General features: G+C 45.5%; 1 protein-coding gene and 1 non-coding gene across 3 annotated transcripts in view; both read left to right on the forward strand.

The window, feature by feature from the left end:
* The first annotated feature begins 10,032 nt into the window (after window positions 1-10,032).
* The window catches only part of ZBTB8B (zinc finger and BTB domain containing 8B), a 28,100-nt gene continuing 19,867 nt past the window's right edge, over window positions 10,033-18,265 (forward strand). The window contains exons 1-2 of one of the 2 annotated variants that reach the window (XM_070404637.1): window positions 10,033-10,079; window positions 16,732-17,737. In XM_070404637.1, coding sequence (XP_070260738.1) covers window positions 16,771-17,737 — 967 coding nt within the window. In that variant the 5' untranslated portion in view covers window positions 10,033-10,079; window positions 16,732-16,770. Of the gene's footprint in view, window positions 10,080-10,477; window positions 10,559-16,731; window positions 17,738-18,265 lie in introns of those variants that run through there. The other variant, XM_070404638.1, reaches the window with a different exon arrangement.
* Window positions 12,573-12,701, forward strand: LOC139004732 (small Cajal body-specific RNA 1). The gene has a single exon (XR_011470566.1). It is a non-coding gene; the product is annotated as a small Cajal body-specific RNA 1 (non-coding RNA).

Consider the following 18,265-nt stretch of genomic DNA (forward strand, 5'->3'; position numbering starts at 1 on the left):
CGAACGTTTGGATCCCCGAGCGCAGGGCTAGGACCGCCCCCCTTTGTGAAACCAGCCGCGTAGTCGCCGTTTGGGGGCTCTTCGGGCTGATTCAGCGAGCGCGGACGGGGGTGGGGGGGCTCTGGGCCAGGGATTGGAGGGTCGTGGAGAAAAATTCAGAGGCGACTTAACATGCAGCCTCTAGAGGGGCTCTCAAGAGATCGGGAGACACGAGTAACTCAACTCTTGACGGCCTGACTCAAAACAACTCCACTCCAGTGGATGTGGTTAGGAAAATGCAGAGAGCGTGGAGAAGGGAAGTTGAAGGTGTTGAGGGGGAGGGAGGGAGGGAGGGAGGGGGAGAGAGAGAATGAATGAGAATGAATGGGGAGGGGACCACATACTTTGCACTAGATCCCATCCCTCTGGTCTGTTTCAGGGCATCGCTGTACAGTTCCCGCCACTCCCACTCCCTTTCCCCTCATTATGGGATTATTCCTATCATCACACATGCTGTTCCTTCTCCCATCTTAAAAGCAAGCAAACAAACAAAAACCAACCCTCTCTTGACCCGCCAGCATTTCCCTACTCCCCTTTACAGCAAACTTCTGAAAGACTAGGCCATCCTCACCTCCTCCAGTTCCCCGCCCCTCCCCTCCCATTCTCTCTTGACTCACTTCGGGTTTTCCCTCCCCACAGTCCTTTAACGTTTGTTAGGATGCCAAGAACAAGGGCCAATTGTCAATTCTCATCTTACTTGAACAATTATCATCTTATCTAACACAGTTGATCACTTTCCCTCTCCTTCAAATGTTGTCTTCACCAGGCTTCCAGGACACCATGCCCTCTTGATTTTGCTGGAGTGTCCCAGTTCTCCATCCTCGACCCTCTCCTTTTTGATGTCTATGTTATTCCTCAGATGATCTTATCAAGTCTCATGATTTTAAATGTCAGCTATACACCAGGGACTCTCAACTTTTCTCTCCATCCCATACATCTCTGAACCCCAGGATCTTGATCTCTAATTGATTGTAAAATAAACATATTAAACTTAACATGCCCCCAAAACTCTTGCTTGTGTCCACCTCAACTTAATGCAAACAACGCTGCAAATAGCAACCTCATCCCTCCAATTACTCAAGCCCAAAACTTGGGAGACATTTCTTTCATACTCAAAAGCTAATTTCTCGGCAAATGTAGTTGGCTCCACCATGAAAACAAAACCAGAATCCAGTCATGTCTCACCACATCCCCTGCTACTAGGTATAGTAGGTCCAAGCGGCCGTTATCTTTCACTTGGATAAAGGCAAGAGCCTCTTAACTGGTACCTCCATGTCCACTCTTGCCCTCCTATAGTCTAGTCTTAATTCATTCTGAAAGTAATCTTTTAAACAACTTAAGATGGTGCGGCTTCTATGGAAAACAGTATGGTGATGGTTCTAAAAAACAATGACCATGTGATCTAGCCATTCTGCTTGCAGGTATACACTAAAAAACATTGAAAGCAGGAGCTCCCACAGATATTTGCACACCCATGTTCATAGCTGCATTATTCACAGTAGCCAAGGGGTGGAAGCTACCCATGTGTCCATGACAGGGAATGGATAAACAAAATGTGGTATACAATACAATGGAATATTATTGAGTCTTTAAAAAGGAAACTCTTACACATGTTACATCATGGATGGGCCTTGAAGACATTATGCCCAGTGAAATAAGCCAGTCACAAAAGGACAAACACCGTATGAATCCATTTATATGAGGTAGCTAGAGTAGTCAAATTCATAGAAAGTAAAAGGGTTACCAGGGGCTCAGGGGCTGGGGAAATGAGTACAGAGGTTAACTTTGGTAGATGAACAATTCTGGAGACGGAGGGTGGTGATGGTTGCACAACAATGTGGAGGTACTTAGTGCCACTGAACTGTACACTTGAAAATAGTTTAGCCCTAGCTGGTTTGGCTCAGTGGATAGAGCACTGGCCTGCGGACTGAAGGGTCTCGGGTTCGATTCCAGTCAAGGGCACATGTCTAGGTTTCGGGCTCGATCCCCGGAATAGGGCGTGTAGGAGGCAGCCGATCAATGATTCTCTCTCATCATTGATGTTTCTCTCTCTCTCTCCCTTCTTCTCTGAAATCAATAAAAATATATTTTAAAAAAGAAAGTAGTTTATATTAGGTATATTTTACCAAAATAAAAAATATATATGTAAGTAAGATCACAACCCTTCTCCTCTGCTCAAAATTCTCTAATACCTTATTTCACTGAGAGGAAAAGCCAGTAAGTTCTCGCAAACTCCTTTATGGCCCTACATGGTTGATCTGACAGTGAACTGTGGCTTTCTTAGTATCTCTGCTCCAGCGATACTGGCCATTTTGATGTTCCTTGAAAATTCCAAGCCCTCTCCTCAAATTATTTAAAACTGTAAGGTGCACCCCCAGCATTCCTATTCCTCTCCCCTGCTCATTTTTTTCTTCACACAGCTTATCACCATCTGACATACCATATTTAAAAAAAAAAAGCCTACCTCTCTCCCACTAGAGATGTGACCTCCATGAAGACATGAATTTTTGTTTGTCTTATTTACCTGTCTACTCCTATCACCTAGAACGGTGCCTGGATTGTAATAGATGCTTAATATTTAATACTTATTGAGCAAATGAAGGAATAAATGTAAGGAGAGTAAGGACGAAACAGGACTAATTTGGAGCAAGCTGGAGTGGCTAAAATGAAAAGAAAAGAGAAATGAAGGTGAGCTTTAAAGGTCATTAGCATCTATTTTCCTGAGAGCCTTGGATGTAGGGCTAAAAATTCAAACCTAATTCATGGACAGAGAGTCACTAAAGATTTTTTTAGTAAAGGAATGACTTGTGCTGTGAAAGTGACATGACCAAGTGACCTTGTACTACTATTAATAGGTGTGATGGGGCCACTTATTAAACAGGTGAGTGTTTTACACAATGTGCCTTGTGTGATCTTCCCAATAGCCCTATGAGGTACGAGCAATTTTTCATCTCCATCTTATATTTGAAGAAGTTGAGAGCCAGAGAGATGGAGTGACTTTGCCAAGGTCACAAAGCTAGGAAATGACAGAACTCTGATTTGAACTCAATGCTGCCTAACAAAAGCAAGTTTCTGCATATCTAATACATCTTAATTTCATCCAGCTCGTGTCCTACCTCCCCAAGCAGATGATGAGCTGCAGACAGGCAAGGGCTATATTCTATTGTTTGTTATATTCACCTTACTCATTCTCCCACTCCCTGGCCTAGCACAGTGCTTGCCCAGGAGGGCCTCAGTGTGTGTGGACTGAGTGAGACCCTCTGCTTGGATCTCTCTGGTTGTCCCCATCCCTTAACCCTTGGCTCCCTTCAGCCAATCCCAGCTTAGCCACTTCCCAGCAATGTGACCTTGGGCAAGTTAACTTTCCCTGTCTTTAGTGTCTTTATCCATTAAAATGGAAACAGGACTCCTGGTTGTTATGAGGATTGAGTAAAATAGGTAAAACACCCAACACATATGACAAAGTCCTCAATGAATTATTATTGTTTTAGTCCCTTACCTTTGTCCTCAGAGCCTAACACAATGCTAGGCACTGGTAGAGCATTCATAAGCACCTTTTGAATTAAAAGATATGTTGAGCCCTAGCTGGTTTGGCTCAGTGGATAGAGCATCAGCCTGTGGACTGCAGGGTCCCGGGTTTGATTCTGGTCAAAGGCACATGCCTAGGTTTCAGGCTTGATTCCCCAGTAGGGGGTGTGTGGGAGGCAGCCAATCAATGATTCTCTCTCATCATTGATGTTTGTATCTCTCTCCCCTTTGCCCTCTCTGAAATCAATAAAAATATTTTTTTTTAAAGAAAAGAAACCTAAGACAAGTTAGAAAATTTTTAAAAAGTAAAAATAAATAAAAGATATGTTGAAAGAAGACTGGACTGGGAGTCAGCAGATGTAGATTTTCATCCTGGATGTGGGCCTTGGTCACTTTTATTCTCTGCAATTGTTTGTTTCAATGCCCTCTGGACCTCTAAGCTCTTTTTAAAAATATATATATATTTTATTGATTTTTTACAGAGAGAAAGGGAAAGAGATAGAGATTTAGAAACATCGATCAGCTGCCTCCTGCACACCCCCTACTGGAGATGTGCCCGCAGCCAAGGTACATGCCCTTGACCGGAATCAAACCTGGGACCCTTGAGTCCGCAGGCCGACGCTCTATCCACTAAGCCAAACCAGTTAGGGCCCTTGTAGCTCTTAGGCAACGTATGAATGCATAAATTCACCCCATCCCTGACCCTCAGATCATCCTTTGACCCACATCCCCACTCCTTGTACTGCTGGACCCCTCTTGGCTGAAGATCCTCCTGGCTTTGACTCCCAGGAAGCCCTGACACCCAGTTGCCACCAGATGGTGCTGTAGATTCATTCAGGTGAAGCTGGCTGCCGGTGCCCCTAAAATGTTTTTCTGGCTCCTCTTGAAGGGCTGGGCCTCCTCAGTGAAAGGCAGCAAGGCCTGGGATGGTCCTGGGAGGTGACCTTCCCAAAGATCACCCTATTTCTGTGGTGGAGATTCCACCATACCCTTGGCAGCAGGACCAGCTACATAATTTATGGGGCCCATGCGAAATGAGAACGCCTAAGCTGCTGGTAGAGACAGCACAGGGCATGCCTACAATCCAGCAGGAAGGTTCAGTTCAGCCTTCTAGAGCTGACTGTTAACATTTCAGGAATTTTACAAGCTGGCTGTTTAGCACAGCCATTATTTTTAAAAATGTTATAAACTTCTGCACAGCTGGTGTGACTCAGTGGTTGAGCATCAATCCATGAACCAGTAGGTCGCTGTTCAATTTCTTTCTGGTCAGAGCACACGCCTGGGTTTCAGAGTGGGCCGCAGTGAGGAGTGTGCAGGAGGCAGCTGATCAATGATTCCCTCTCATCACTGGTGTTTCTACCTCTCCCCTTCTCCCTTCCTTTCTGAAATCAATAAAAATATATTTTTAAAAAAGAATGGACTCCTTTAATATATTCTTATTGATTTCAGAGAGGAAGGGAGAGGGAAAGAAAGGTAGAAACATCAATAATGTGAGAAATTATTGATTGGCTGCCTCATGCACACCCCACACTGGGGATCAAACTGTGACCTCCTGGTTCATAGGTCGATGCTCAACCACTGAGTCACGCCGGCTGGGCAGGAATCCATTCTTTTTTAAAAAACTAACAACTTACAATTAAATAGATTACATAAAAATTAAAGGTGATAAATATCTGAAACTCACACTACATAATTATTTTTATACATTTCACTATCATCTATGCTTTTGAAGTGACAAATTTATTGTATCTATATGGTGGAAATACTATAAAATACTGTGCCTCTTACTGTACATCTCTTCCCAACTCTGCATTCAGTGGAGTCGCATTCATAGTTTAAAATCGATGACAGTGGGAGTGTTCACATCATCAAAACCTACAAACAGTACACATCATGCCCCCCTTCTGAGACAGTTGTTGAACCAGTACTCCCCTGGTCCTGTTCTACTAACGTGCTGTGCTGTGCAATCTTTTTTAAAAATATATTTTTATTGATTTCAGAGAGGAAGGGAGAGGGAGAGAAAGATAGAAACATTAGTGATGAGAGAGAAACATCAATCACCTGCCTCCCGCACAACCACCACAGGGGATTGAGCCTGCAATCCAGGCATGCGCCCTGACCAGGAATCGAACCATGACCTCCTGGTTCATGGATCAGCGCTCAACCACTGAGCCACACCGCTGGGCTTAATTTTCATTTATTGATTGATTTTTAGAGGAAGAGGGCAAGGGAGAGATAGAGAAAGAGAGAAAATCAATTTGTTTTTGCACTTATTTATGCATTTATTGGTTGATTTTTGTATATGCCCTGTCCCTGCAACTTTGGCGTATCAGGAAGATGCTCTAACCAGCTGAGCCAACTGGCCAGGGCCTATGCTGTGTGATCTTGAGCCAAATCCTATTCCTTCCAACATCCCATATGTATTCTTTTTTTAAAAATCTTTATTTTAATTAATATAAATTCTTTATTGTTTAAAGTATTTCATACGTCTCCTCCCCCTGCCATTGACCTCTCCCCGGTCCCCTCGACCCCCCAGCACATGCCCTCCCCGTTCCCCTGCCTGTGTCCACCTATGTGTTCTTTTATAATTAACAAAAGGGGGGACATCTTTTGTGTGCTGGCCACTATCTTCTCATGTAACTTTTAGAACCACCCAGGAGGTGGATTATTGTGGTCCAAAGAGCAAAGGATGTTGCCAAGGAAGAGCTGAGGACTGGCTCCTGCAAGGTGGCTGTCACCAAGGTTCCCAGAAGGTGACCTGTGGGCTGGCTCAGGGGAGCAAGCCACATTGCCCTTCAGAGCCTCTTTCTCTGCATTGATTACATCAGCTATTTTCAACCAACATGCCACCAGATTGTTTAAAATATTTGATACCTGACCTCTTTTCCCTTTCCAAAAAAATGACAACAGCCAATACAACAATAGCTGACCCATGTGAATGAATCAAAATTGTATCTTTTTTTTTTTTTTTGGTCAGATTGGTGAAAACGATGATATAATTTTTGGTGTGCTGTAAAATTTTAGTAATTAGTTTATGTGTGCCATGAGATGAAAAAGATTGAAAATCACAATTATTAGATAGTAATAACAACAACAATAGTCTTCCGATGCCTCCAGCATTATTCTTGGTACTCGTGCATCACAAGCCTGCTTCTTGGCTGTATCTGAGAGTAGGTAGAGTGAAGATCTGGCCCGCTCTGCTTTTGCAGAAGGTCACAGCGGTAGGAGACGGGCACTGGCATTTCCTTCTTACTGTGACAACAGACAGTGAGTGTTTTTCCAAAACGGAGACTGGGGTTGGATGCTTTAGGAGTTCAGGAAATGCCTGCCTCAAATATGCCAAGGTTGCAGGTTTGATCCTCGGTCAGGGCATATTACAAAAATCAATCAATGAATACATACATAAGTGGAACAACAAATCGCTGTTTCTTTCTCTTGATCTCTCTCTCTCTCTTCTCCTCCCCCACCTCTCTAAAATCAATCAAATTTTTAAATGAATACATTTATATACCTTTTCTCCTGTTAATCTGCCTGTTGTCAGTTTATTTCATAGACTCAAATATTGAACCTGGAAAGGTAGCGCCGGCAAGTTTTTCCTTCCTTACAGTGTGGGTCGCCCAAACATTAATTGCCGTATGTACTCCACTTGCTGCCAAACACATACCCCTGTGTCCCAACTTAGATTTGCTTCCCACTTAGCAGAAAGCAGATATCAGTCCTATAAATGAGAAAGAAAACAACTTAATTCCCTAGGAAGGTACCTCAAGGCCCTGATGTTCCTCCTCCAGCTTTCTTACATTCCTTTCTCACTAATCTGCACTTTATGACTAAATGGTGGAGTTACTCTGCCTAGATGACGACCTAGAGACAATAGTAGGGGAAAGGGAAACGAAAGAGAAGGGAAAGTATTTAAAATATGTAAATATATATTTTGAGGAAGGAAGTTCAAATAGAAACGATCATCCTCACCTCCATAACCCATTCTAAGGCTGATCTTGTATTTGTGACTTTTCTTCTTCACTGTCTTTTTCCAGGTTTCTTCTGCCTTCAGTCAGAACAGATGGTCAAGTTCGTGGCCCACGGAAGAGACCCAACCCTTCGTCCCTGAGAGATATGTGCCCTGGGAGGTTCTCTCACATAGAATTGCAGGAGTTTTGCAGTAACTTTGATGACAGGATTTGTAGTAGGAGCAGGATCCTTAGGGATAGAGTTGAGTCTATCACTAAGCCTCACTAACCCTATGCTATGGTAACAACTTATGTCCCCGTGATAGCCAGAGTGTTTAACCCCAGATAATACCTTGATTTCTTTTTTTCACTTTCTGTTCAGCGGCAGGAAGTATGCAAAATGGTTGAGTGGTAGGTTCAACAGTTCAGTTCAGTGGAAAATTTGTATCCACTTGGTGGAGGCATTCCCCTCTTAGACACTAAAGGCTTTTAGCATTCCTCCCCTCCCTATAGCCATGGGCCCAAGAAGCAAATAATCTTTGAGTCAGTCAAAAAGTTATTGTGAGTGGCGCCACTCTCCTACATCTAGCTGGAGCCCCTTGGTTCTTGAACCACGTAGCATCTGACGAAGGAGAAGCAGCACACTGGTTGAGAGCGCGACTGCAGCCTGTAGATGGCTCTCTGTCGCACAGAGGCTACCTTGTCTGGCTGGGCCTTCTATAGACCTTGCCACCATTTTAGAAGGTCCATGGTAAGGCCAGTGAATCCTGTGGGTATCAGCTCAGCGTCTCACTTCTTTATTGTGAAATGACTTCCATGATCAAAACAATGTTGTGTGCGAGACCAAGACTGATTATTAAGTCCACGCATGGAGGTTCTGGTGGAGGCATGTAAGGCAAGGAAAGCAAATCTAAATCCAGGGTAAGCAACTCTTCTAGTGAGACAAAATCCTGTCTCCCTCATGCGGGACACGATCCTATGCTCTCAGTCCGCCTCTAAATAATTGGCTGGTGCCCTCAGGGGTTCAGGGCTGGTTGCTGCTGGGGGCAAGCTGGGTGTCAGGGGTGATGTTGGCAGCTGGGCTTCGGTGAGGGGATGTCCTTGTTCTTCACCCCTGTCATCATGGTCCTATGTCCACGAACCCATTGAACAAGTTGGGGGCCCATATTGAGCATTCATATAGCATACCTGCTGTCTCACGATCTAGGATCATTCTGGGGAATCCGTCTTTCCCAAATCCATCTTTGTCGTGAACTTCTAATCTTTCACTCTGAGCTGCTCAAATCATTAGTCACTGTCTGTGAGCTGGTATAGATCTTGACCTCAGGACAATGAGATGTACTGCTGACAGTTCTGCCTGCAGATGTAATTAGTTAAGATGGCTTTTGTACTGGAGGAGAGTGAACCTCTAAACCAATATGACTAATGTCCTTTAAAAAGGGGGAAATCCGAACACAGAGATATACATACAGGGAAAATGCCATGTGGACATGAAGATGGCCATCTACAAACCAAGGAGAGAGGCCAGGAACAGATCGTCCTTCACAGCCCTCAAAAGGAACCAACACCGACAACACCTTGATTTTGGACTTCTAGCCTCTAGAATTGTGAGACAATGCATTTCTGCCGTTTAAGCTCGTTTGCGATACGTCGCCACAGCAAGCCCTAACAGACGAATACACCCCTCACTAGAACTAAGTTCCCTGAGGGCGGCAACCTGGTTTGTCTCGTTCACAGCCATTCCAGAACGCGCCTGTACCATTCGATAGCACCTTGTATCACTATTTAAAAAATATGCTTTTATTGATTTCAGAGAGAGGGTGAGAGTTAGAAACATCAGTGATGAGAGAGAATCATTGATTCGCTGCAGCCTGCAAGCCCCCTGCTGGGGATAGAGCCGCCGCAGCCGGGGGCACGCCCCCACCGTGACCTCCCTGTTCACGGGTCAGCGCTCAACCACTGAGCACACCGCCAGGCTCGTACCACTATTTAGGTGTTTCGCTAGTGTATATGAACCCGAAAGCCTTTCAAGGGGAGAAAGTGTTGCTAGTATTCAACCATAACCTGTTGCGTAGATTAAACCATTTCACTCATTTCCAATTCTTTTGCGGTGCACGGATAAGTCATAGCTCTTACTCCCCGGGTTGCATTAATATGCATGACGCGCTTTTAGCTCTCCGGACAAAGAGATCAATACTTCGCAGGTCCCTCGAGTGGGACTCAGAAGACCGCACGAAGCTCCAGCCTTTTACAAGCGCTGGTTCTTGCCCCTTTTGGCATCTTGGTACTTGTAGTTTTGTCCACTATATCTTTCACCGAAAAACCCACGCCGAGACCACAGCTCCCATCACCCCTCGAGCACTGGGGCCTTCAGTGCGCATCCTCCGGAGAGGGCGCCCCGCCATTGACTCCCTTGCTGGGCGAAGGCCCACCTTCCCGAGCCCAGCCACACCCGTGATTGGTCGGCTGCCCCGCTTCTCATCGGAGGAGGCGACAAGTGAATGAAAGCGGGGGGCGTGTCTGTGTGCGTAGCTTGGTGGCGGTGCTGGTGGAACCCACTGGAAGGTGAGATCCGAGAAGCGGGGTCACGCTGCCGCTTTCATTGGCTTGGGGGCACCCCGAAAGTCGGCCCTGGCCGGGGGTCAGCGGGCAAGGAAGCCCCATTTCGGTCGGCCTCCCTCCGACCGCCCGGCCCTGGCGACTCCGGGGATCCCCGCCGCGCAAACCCGTGCTGGATGACCGACTCCCATCCAGCCTCCCCTTGGTGTGGGGAGGGGGGTCGTGGGGCAGATCCCTCTCCTTCCCTAGCATTGGGCTGTCCCCCGCGTGGTCCACCGGGTGGCGGGGGGGGGGGGGGCGGAGGTTCATCCGGATGTTGCGGGGGCGCTAGGCACCGCAGTGCTGGTCACTTTGTCCGCGGAGGCCACGGGAGGGGCCGGGCCTCGGTTCCCCACCCTCCGGGCCGAAGACAGAGTCCATTAACTAGTTCCGGTCGTCTGGCTCTGGACGGGGAGGATCCCCTGGTGCTGTGAAGAATGTAGCAGGTGAACCAAAGATTCAGTTGACCCTGAAATTCTTTCTGTGTAAATGGAAACTTCTTCCTTGTCGTCCTCCTCCACTCCCTGCGTCGGGGCAAGGAGTGACTTCCCCAGCCTTCTCATTGTGTGCTGGGGGGTTCGGGGAGTCGGGCTGGCACAGTGGCGAGGACTGTCAGCTCTGGGGGCTAACCGATCTCAGTTCCGATCTGAGCTTTGGGCGTGTTGTCTGTAAATCTGAGCTGAAATTTTCTCTGAAAAAGAGGATGTAACGATGTAGCGACGGCATCGGGTTATCGTGAGGTTAAAATTAATCAGTGTTTGTAAAGTACTTTGTATGGTGCCTCATGAGAAGTAGAGCTCGGAGAAGGCTAACAATTGATGGGCAGGTTTTTATGATTCTCAGGTCAGGGAACCTGGAGGAGTCCTGTCAGAGTCAGTGGCTGGAATTCCAGGCTGCTTTTGGTGCCTGAATGAAGGCGGTCCTCTGACCTGGCTGGGTGGGAGCCCCTCAGGGGACTGTGGGAGTTCACTGCAGGCGGTCGTGTTGGCATCTGCCCTCTCCTGAAGAACAAGGCACTAGAAAGTACTAGATCCATTTTTCTGTTCCTGGCATCCTCCTTGTGTCAGACATTGTTTATAAGTTACTAGCTACGGTGGAAAGGTTGGGAGGGTCCCCGCCCGAGTGTGGATAGATGTACTTCTGAGAGCACTGTGCCCGAAGAGCTTCTTTTCTGGGGGAAGGGGTGGTCCTCAGCATGTCCCAGGGATGCAGAGCACCAACGACAGGTCAGATTAATTTGAACAACATTTTTCACGTTATATGCCAAATGCAGGATTGAGGAAAGGTCTGAAGAAAGTATGTGGATGGGCTTTTGCAAAGTCAGGGAGTATTTGCATGAGGCCATAGAATTTAGAGTATTTGTAGAGAGAAAGCCAAAGGAAATGGATTTGGGGTACTATTGTTGAAAAGGAGCATCTTCCGGTGAAAAAATGGAAGTGCCCTGGGAGGAGGCCCTGTAGATAAGAGCATTCTACAAGTTCAGAAGTATTGTGCCTACTTAGATATTTATCTTTCTGGGTTGCCAACTACTTACCCCTTTGCTCCTCCTCCTTTTTTTCTTTGTTAAGAAATAAAAACAAAAGTAATATAGGTACATAGTGGAACATACTAACAGTACAGAGGTTGCAAAGGAAAGGTCCCTCCACATATCTCTTAACCATAGTCCTTCTCCTCAAAGGTGTCTGCTGTTAACTCTTGCTTATATAACCTTCCAGAAAAAAATTTATGCATGTGTCAGCAAAACCATATACACAGATGGGATCAGACTACATTTTGCATCTTGTCTTTTTCTCTTTTACTATATCTTAGTGGCCTTTTCCACATAAAAACACACAACTCTAGCTCATTAAAAACATGGTTGCACCATGCTGGGAGGCTTGGTTAGTTGGAGTGTGTTGCGGGTTGATTCTCAGTCAGGGCACGTACATAGGTTGCAGGTTCAATCCCCGGTTGAGGCGTGTGTGGGAGGCAGCAGATCAATGTTTCTCTCATATCTATGTCTCTTTCTCCCTTTCCCTTCTCCTCTCTAAAAAAATCAATAAAACATCCTCGGGTGAGGATAAAAAAAAAAAAAAAGATGTGTACATTTTAAGCTGAGATAAATATTGCCACATTCCCTTCTAAAATGGTGTTCAAAATTACATTCCCATCAATAGTGGATATTATCACATTTAAAAATGTAATTTTACCAGTCAGACAGGTTTTCTTTAAATTCTAGGAAGAATACAGTGTGGGCCCTAACCGGTTTGGCTCAGTGGATAGAGCGTCAGCCTGCAGACTCAAGGGTCCCAGGTTCGGTTCTGGTCAAGGGCATGTATCTTGGTTGCGGGCACATTCCCAGTAGGGGGTGTGCAGGAGGCAGCTGATCGATGTTTCTAACTCTCTATCCCTCTCCCTTCCTCTCTGTAAAAAATCAATAAAATATATTTTTTAAAAAGAATACAGTGTGGTATTTAGATGTAGCATTTTCCTATATCTTGTTTTTCCTTTACCATTGTTTAAAATCCTCACCATAAGAAGTGCAATATTAAAACAAAAGCCTTGAGTCTTTTTAGCCCAGTGTGTAAAGACACACTCAGTGGCACAACTGAAAAAAAGTAAAATAAAATAAAATCCTCACCAGAGGAGGTGATTTTATTGATTTTTCTAGAGAGAGAAGAAGGGAAAACGAGATACACACACACACACACACACACACACACACACACTGATGTGAGAGAGAAACATTGATTGGTTGCCTTCCGGAGTCACCCCGACCAGGGATTGAACCTGCAGCCCAGGTATGTGACCGGGAATAGAACCCACAACCTTTCGGTGTACCAGACAAAGCTCCAACCAACCAAACCACCCAGCCAGGGCTCCCTTACCATTTTTTTAAAAAAAATTGATTTGAGAGGAAGGGAGAGGGAGAGAGAGATAGAATCATCAATGATGAGAGAGAGTCATTGATCAGCTGCCTCCTGCATGTCCCTACTGGGGTCTGAGCCCGAAACCCGGGCATGTGCCCTTGACTGGAATCCACCCTGGGATCCTTCAGCCCGTAGGTCGATGCTCTATCCACTGAGCCAAACCGGCTAGGACTCCCTTATCATTTTGATTGTCAAAAGCAGTGGCAGGCCGAAATGGGTTTGGCTCAGTGGATAGAGCGTCGGCCTGCGGACTGAAAGGTCCCGGGTTCGATTCCGGTCAAGGGCATGTACCTGGGTTACGGGCACATCCCCAGTAGGAGATGTGCAGGAGGCAGCTGATCAATGTTTCTCTCTCATCAATGATTCTGACTCACTATCTCTCTCCCTTCCTCTCTGTAAAAAATCAATAAAATATATTTTTTTAAAAAGCAGTGGCAGGAACTGCTGGGCAGGCTTGGTTGGAGCTATTGGAAGAGGTGAGAATGACAGTGAAACTTTCATCCTGTGAAAACTTTCAGGGTTGATTTATTTGGGAATAGTAGGATTTTTTAGATATCTGACAGTTCTCTTCCTTTTTGAACCAAAATGTTAATTTTAACTACTTTCAATGAAAATTTCCAAAATTATGACATATTTTTTTTGAGTTTAAAATAATATAAAAATAGAAAAGTCTTCTTGATGACTTAGGTCCAACAATTATAGCCCTGGGCTATAATTAAGTGATGTCCTTAGGCCATTTTGAATATGTAGGTGCCTTTAATACACTTAGCTAAAGGGCCTCAGGCTGACACTTTAAAAATTCCTAGGTGTAGTTTTTAGAACTGTTTTACCTTTTCCTACCCGCCAGTTCTCACTTTTAAGTTTGTCAGTTTAGTTGCTTACAGAGGCTCCTCTTCATTTCTCTTCCTCATTGACTCTCTAGTTTCCAAACTTAATGCATCACTTGCTGTCCATATGTATAAAGTAGGAGTAAATTGCCCTTTAATAAGGTTGTTGTGGGTCTTTCATGAGTAAAGACTGTGCCATTAGTGTGTTAGGCCTTGGGGAATCTATTTTTGCCAGCGAAAGGACCCTTTTGGGGGGAAGAAAGTGCCTGAGTTCTGGCTGGGAGAGGCATTGTGCTGCATTTGTAGAAAGGAAGCATGCTAAAGAGTTGTTAGCCATGGTTGGCAGCTCTAACTAGGCTTTTTGCGATTTCAGTAAAGGGGGATGATGTACTTGGTTGTAGAAACTGCTCTGAGCTCAAGGGGTCAGGAAGTAAAAGGGGTATTGATGGATGGCTCTGTGGCTGGTGTGATGGGAAAAGATGGAGGAGGAGCTCCGAGAAGGTAACTCTTGTTTATATAATGCTCCAGAAAAAATGCATGCATCTATGCGCAAAGGCATATACACAGATGGGTTAGCAGAAGGATTTTTTTAAAAAAAATATTTTATTGATTTTTTACAGAGAGGAAGGGAGAGAGATAGTTAGAAACATCGATCAGCTGCCTCCTGCACATCTCCTACTGGGGATGTGCCCGCAACCCAGGTACATGCCCTTGACCGGAATCGAACCTGGTACCTTTCAGTCCGCAGGCCGACGCTCTATCCACTGAGCCAAACCGGTTTCGGCAAGCAGAAGGATTTTGAATTTGATTTATATCGGTTCTACTTAGCAGTAATGAAAACAGCATTCCGTTGTATTTAGCAAACCTACCTGTCCAAACTATTCTGCCAGGTGCTGTGGGGGATAGCAAATAAATAAGACATGGATCATGCCCTCAAAGGGCTTGTAGTCCACAGACGGACAAGGGCCAGGACATAGAAATATGGAAGAGTGAACCAAGGGTAGTTAGGAGTCCTTCAGCTGCAAGAGATAGAAAACCCAGGTCAGACCAGCTTAGCAAAAAGGGACTGAGTTGTTGGCTTCTGGCACAGCAGGAGTTAGGACTCAGATGGGTTCTATCTGTTGCTCCTGCCTGAGCTGGGCTTGGCTGGGCTGGTTCCCCTGTTGGTGTGGCAGCAGCATCCCTCACATCCCACCTGCTCACAGAGCAGAGTAATCTTTTTTGGAAGGACTAGTAAACATTTCACTGCTTTTCATTGGCTCTGACCAAGCCATGTGGCCATCTCTGAGCCAATCACTGTGGTCAGAGGGTGGAGCCTGGGGTTGGCACCAGCTAGCTGCCAAGATCATTGGCCAAGATTGGGGGATGGGTGTTTACAATCAAAGCTGAATGGGGAATGCATGCTGGCAAGCCCAAGAACTCACCAATGTTTCCACAAAGTGATAATAATAGATGTGAACTGAGACTATTTGCCAGTCTCTAAACTCTGTATCAGGACGCTGTAGACCGAACTGTAATTCTTTTTTTTTTTTTTTAATATATTTTTACTGATTTCAGAGAGGAAGGGAGGGGAGAGAGATAGAAACATCAATGATGAGAAAGAATCATTGATTGGCTGCCTCCTGCACACTCCCCCACTGGGGACCGAGCCCATAACCCAGGCATGTGCCCTTGACCAGAACTGAACCCGGGATCCTTCAGTCCACAAGCCAACGCTCCATTCACTCAGCCAAACCAGCTGGCCGAGCTGTAATTCTGAGATTTGGGTATTATCTGTATTTTGAGCCTTGAATAAAGTAGAGTGTAGTGCATCAGACCATGAATTCTGGAGGTTGGTTTTGAGTCCTGGCTCTGTTACAGCTGGGTCATCTCCTATCTTCTTCTTTTTTTCTTTTAATATATTTTTATTGATTTCAGAGTGGAAGGGAGAGGGAGAGAGAGACAGAAAAATCAATGATGAGAATCATTGATCGGCTGCCTCCTACATGCTCCCTACTGGGGATCGAGCCCGCAACCCAGGCATGTGTCCTTTACTGGAATCAAACCCGGGACCCTTCAGTCCGAAGGCCAACTCTCTATCCACTGAGCCAAACCAGCTAGGGCTCCTATTTTCTTTGATTCTCAATTTCCTTATGGAAAAACAGGGACAATATTGGTGTTTTGTTATAGAGTTTTAATAAAAATTCATTGGAAAGAATCAAACACTATGTACTGTGCCCACACGCAATTGTTGTTTTTCATAAATTAACTCAGTTGGACAACCTCTTATTTCTGTTAGATCCAAAACAGCCCACATCATAAAGACACTACTGAACCAATGTTTGGGAAAGAATTTTCTTTTTAAATAGATTTTTATTGATTTCAGAGAATGAGGGAGAGGGATAGAGAGATAGAAACATCAATGATGAGATAGTCATTGATTGGCTGTTTCCTGCATGACCCATACTGGGGATTGAGCCCGAAACCTGGGCATGTGCCCTGATTGGGAATTGAACCGTGACTTCCTGGTTCATAGGTTAATGCTCAACCACTGAGCCACGCCAGCCGGGCAGGGAAAAATTTTTTAAAAAACTATTAAAAGTGGCCCCAACTGGTTTGGCTCAGTGGATAGTGTGTTGGCCTGCAGACTCAGGGGTCCCAGTTTCAATTCCGGTCAAGAGCATGTGCCTTGGTTGCGGGCATATCCCCAGTGGGGAGTGTGCAGGAGGCAGCTGATCGATGTTTCTCTCGCATAGATGTTTCTAACTCTCTATCCCTCTCCCTTCCTCTCTGTAAAAAAAAAAAAAAAAAAATTCAATAAAAATATATTTAAAAAATATTAAAAGTGAACATCTTATTTGTAAGGTTGAGATTTGTGAATCAACTTTTTAAAAATCTTGGCAGAGATCAGGCTGTTCCGGAGCAGCAGCAGCTGGTGAAGAAATGGAGATGCAATCCTACTATGCCAAGCTCTTGGGGGAGTTGAACGAACAGCGAAAGAGGGATTTTTTCTGTGACTGTAGCATCATTGTGGAAGGGCGGATCTTTAAGGCCCACAGGAATATTTTGTTTGCCAACAGCGGCTACTTCCGAGCCCTGCTCATTCACTATATCCAGGACAGCGGGCGGCACAGCACCGCCTCCTTGGACATTGTCACCTCCGATGCCTTTTCCATCATCTTAGATTTCCTGTATTCTGGGAAGTTGGATTTGTGTGGGGAAAACGTGATTGAAGTTATGTCGGCCGCCAGTTACCTACAGATGAATGATGTGGTAAACTTCTGCAAGACATATATCCGGTCATCCTTTGATATCTGCCGAAAGATGGAGAAGGAGGCTGCTGTGGCTGCAGCGGTGGCAGCGGCAACTGCAGCTGCAGCAGCTCATCAGGTTGACGGTGGAAGCCCCAGTTCAGGCACGGAAGGGGCCTCCTGTGATACCAAGAGCTTGGTCTCCTCTACAGCCAAGGAAGAAGAGTGTGTGGACTGTCCAAAGGAGTCCCCTTGTGGTGACTGCCGCCCCCTGGAACCGGTGGTGAAAGACAGCGAGGGCAGTGGCTCAGCTGACAGTGACCTCTCTACTCTGCCCAAGCAGATAGAGCCCAAGGTGGAGTTTGATGCTGACGAAGTGGAGCAGGTGGAGGTGGGTGAGCAGCTCCAGCAATATGCTGCTCCACTGAACCTGGCCCACATGGAGGAGGGTTTGCCCAGTGGCCATCCCGTGGACGTGTCTTACGGTAACTACCACGTGAAGCAATTCTTGGAGGCCCTCTTGCGCAACGGTGCTGTCCAGAGCAAAGATGATGCGGATCATCACTTTTCTCGGAGTTTGGAGGGAAGACCAGATGGTGTAGGAGGAGCCATGAGTTCCATGATGGATGTCCCGACCGACTGGTATGGCGAGGATTCAGGTGAGTTCCATTAGCATTCATCGTCTCTGCTGGTCATTTAGCGCCCACATCTGTGCCTTATAGTCTCCCATCATCATCGTGGTCATTGTCATTGTCATTACCATCATCATTACCACCATCATCATTACTAATTGCCATCACCATCACTATCACTGCATTATCTCCACCACCATCACAACCAATAGGTATTAATTGAGTAGGGCATTGTTTCTTCAAGTATGTTAGTATGTTAGTATTTTACCTCTCCAACTAGAGTATAAGCATGTTGAGGGGCAGTTTGAAGAAATGGAAAGAATCTACTATCTTCCACTACCAGCAGTGGGACTTGGGTTAAATCATTAAATCTCTCTGAACTTGTTTGTTCAGGAGATAATCATCCCTATCTTGCCTTTTTTATAGGGTTGGGGACCAATTGAGACGGTTTTCATAATTTTTCTCTCACATATAATAGGAAATTTATTCTTTTTGTCAACCATGGTGCCTGATGCATAACAGACATTCGTAACATGTTATGGTTGATGGTATGAT

Source organism: Myotis yumanensis, unplaced genomic scaffold (genome assembly GCF_028538775.1).
Source record: "Myotis yumanensis isolate MYYU_CA2020_CCGP unplaced genomic scaffold, mMyoYum1.0.hap1 SCAF_2, whole genome shotgun sequence".
Lineage (NCBI taxonomy): Eukaryota > Metazoa > Chordata > Mammalia > Chiroptera > Vespertilionidae > Myotis > Myotis yumanensis.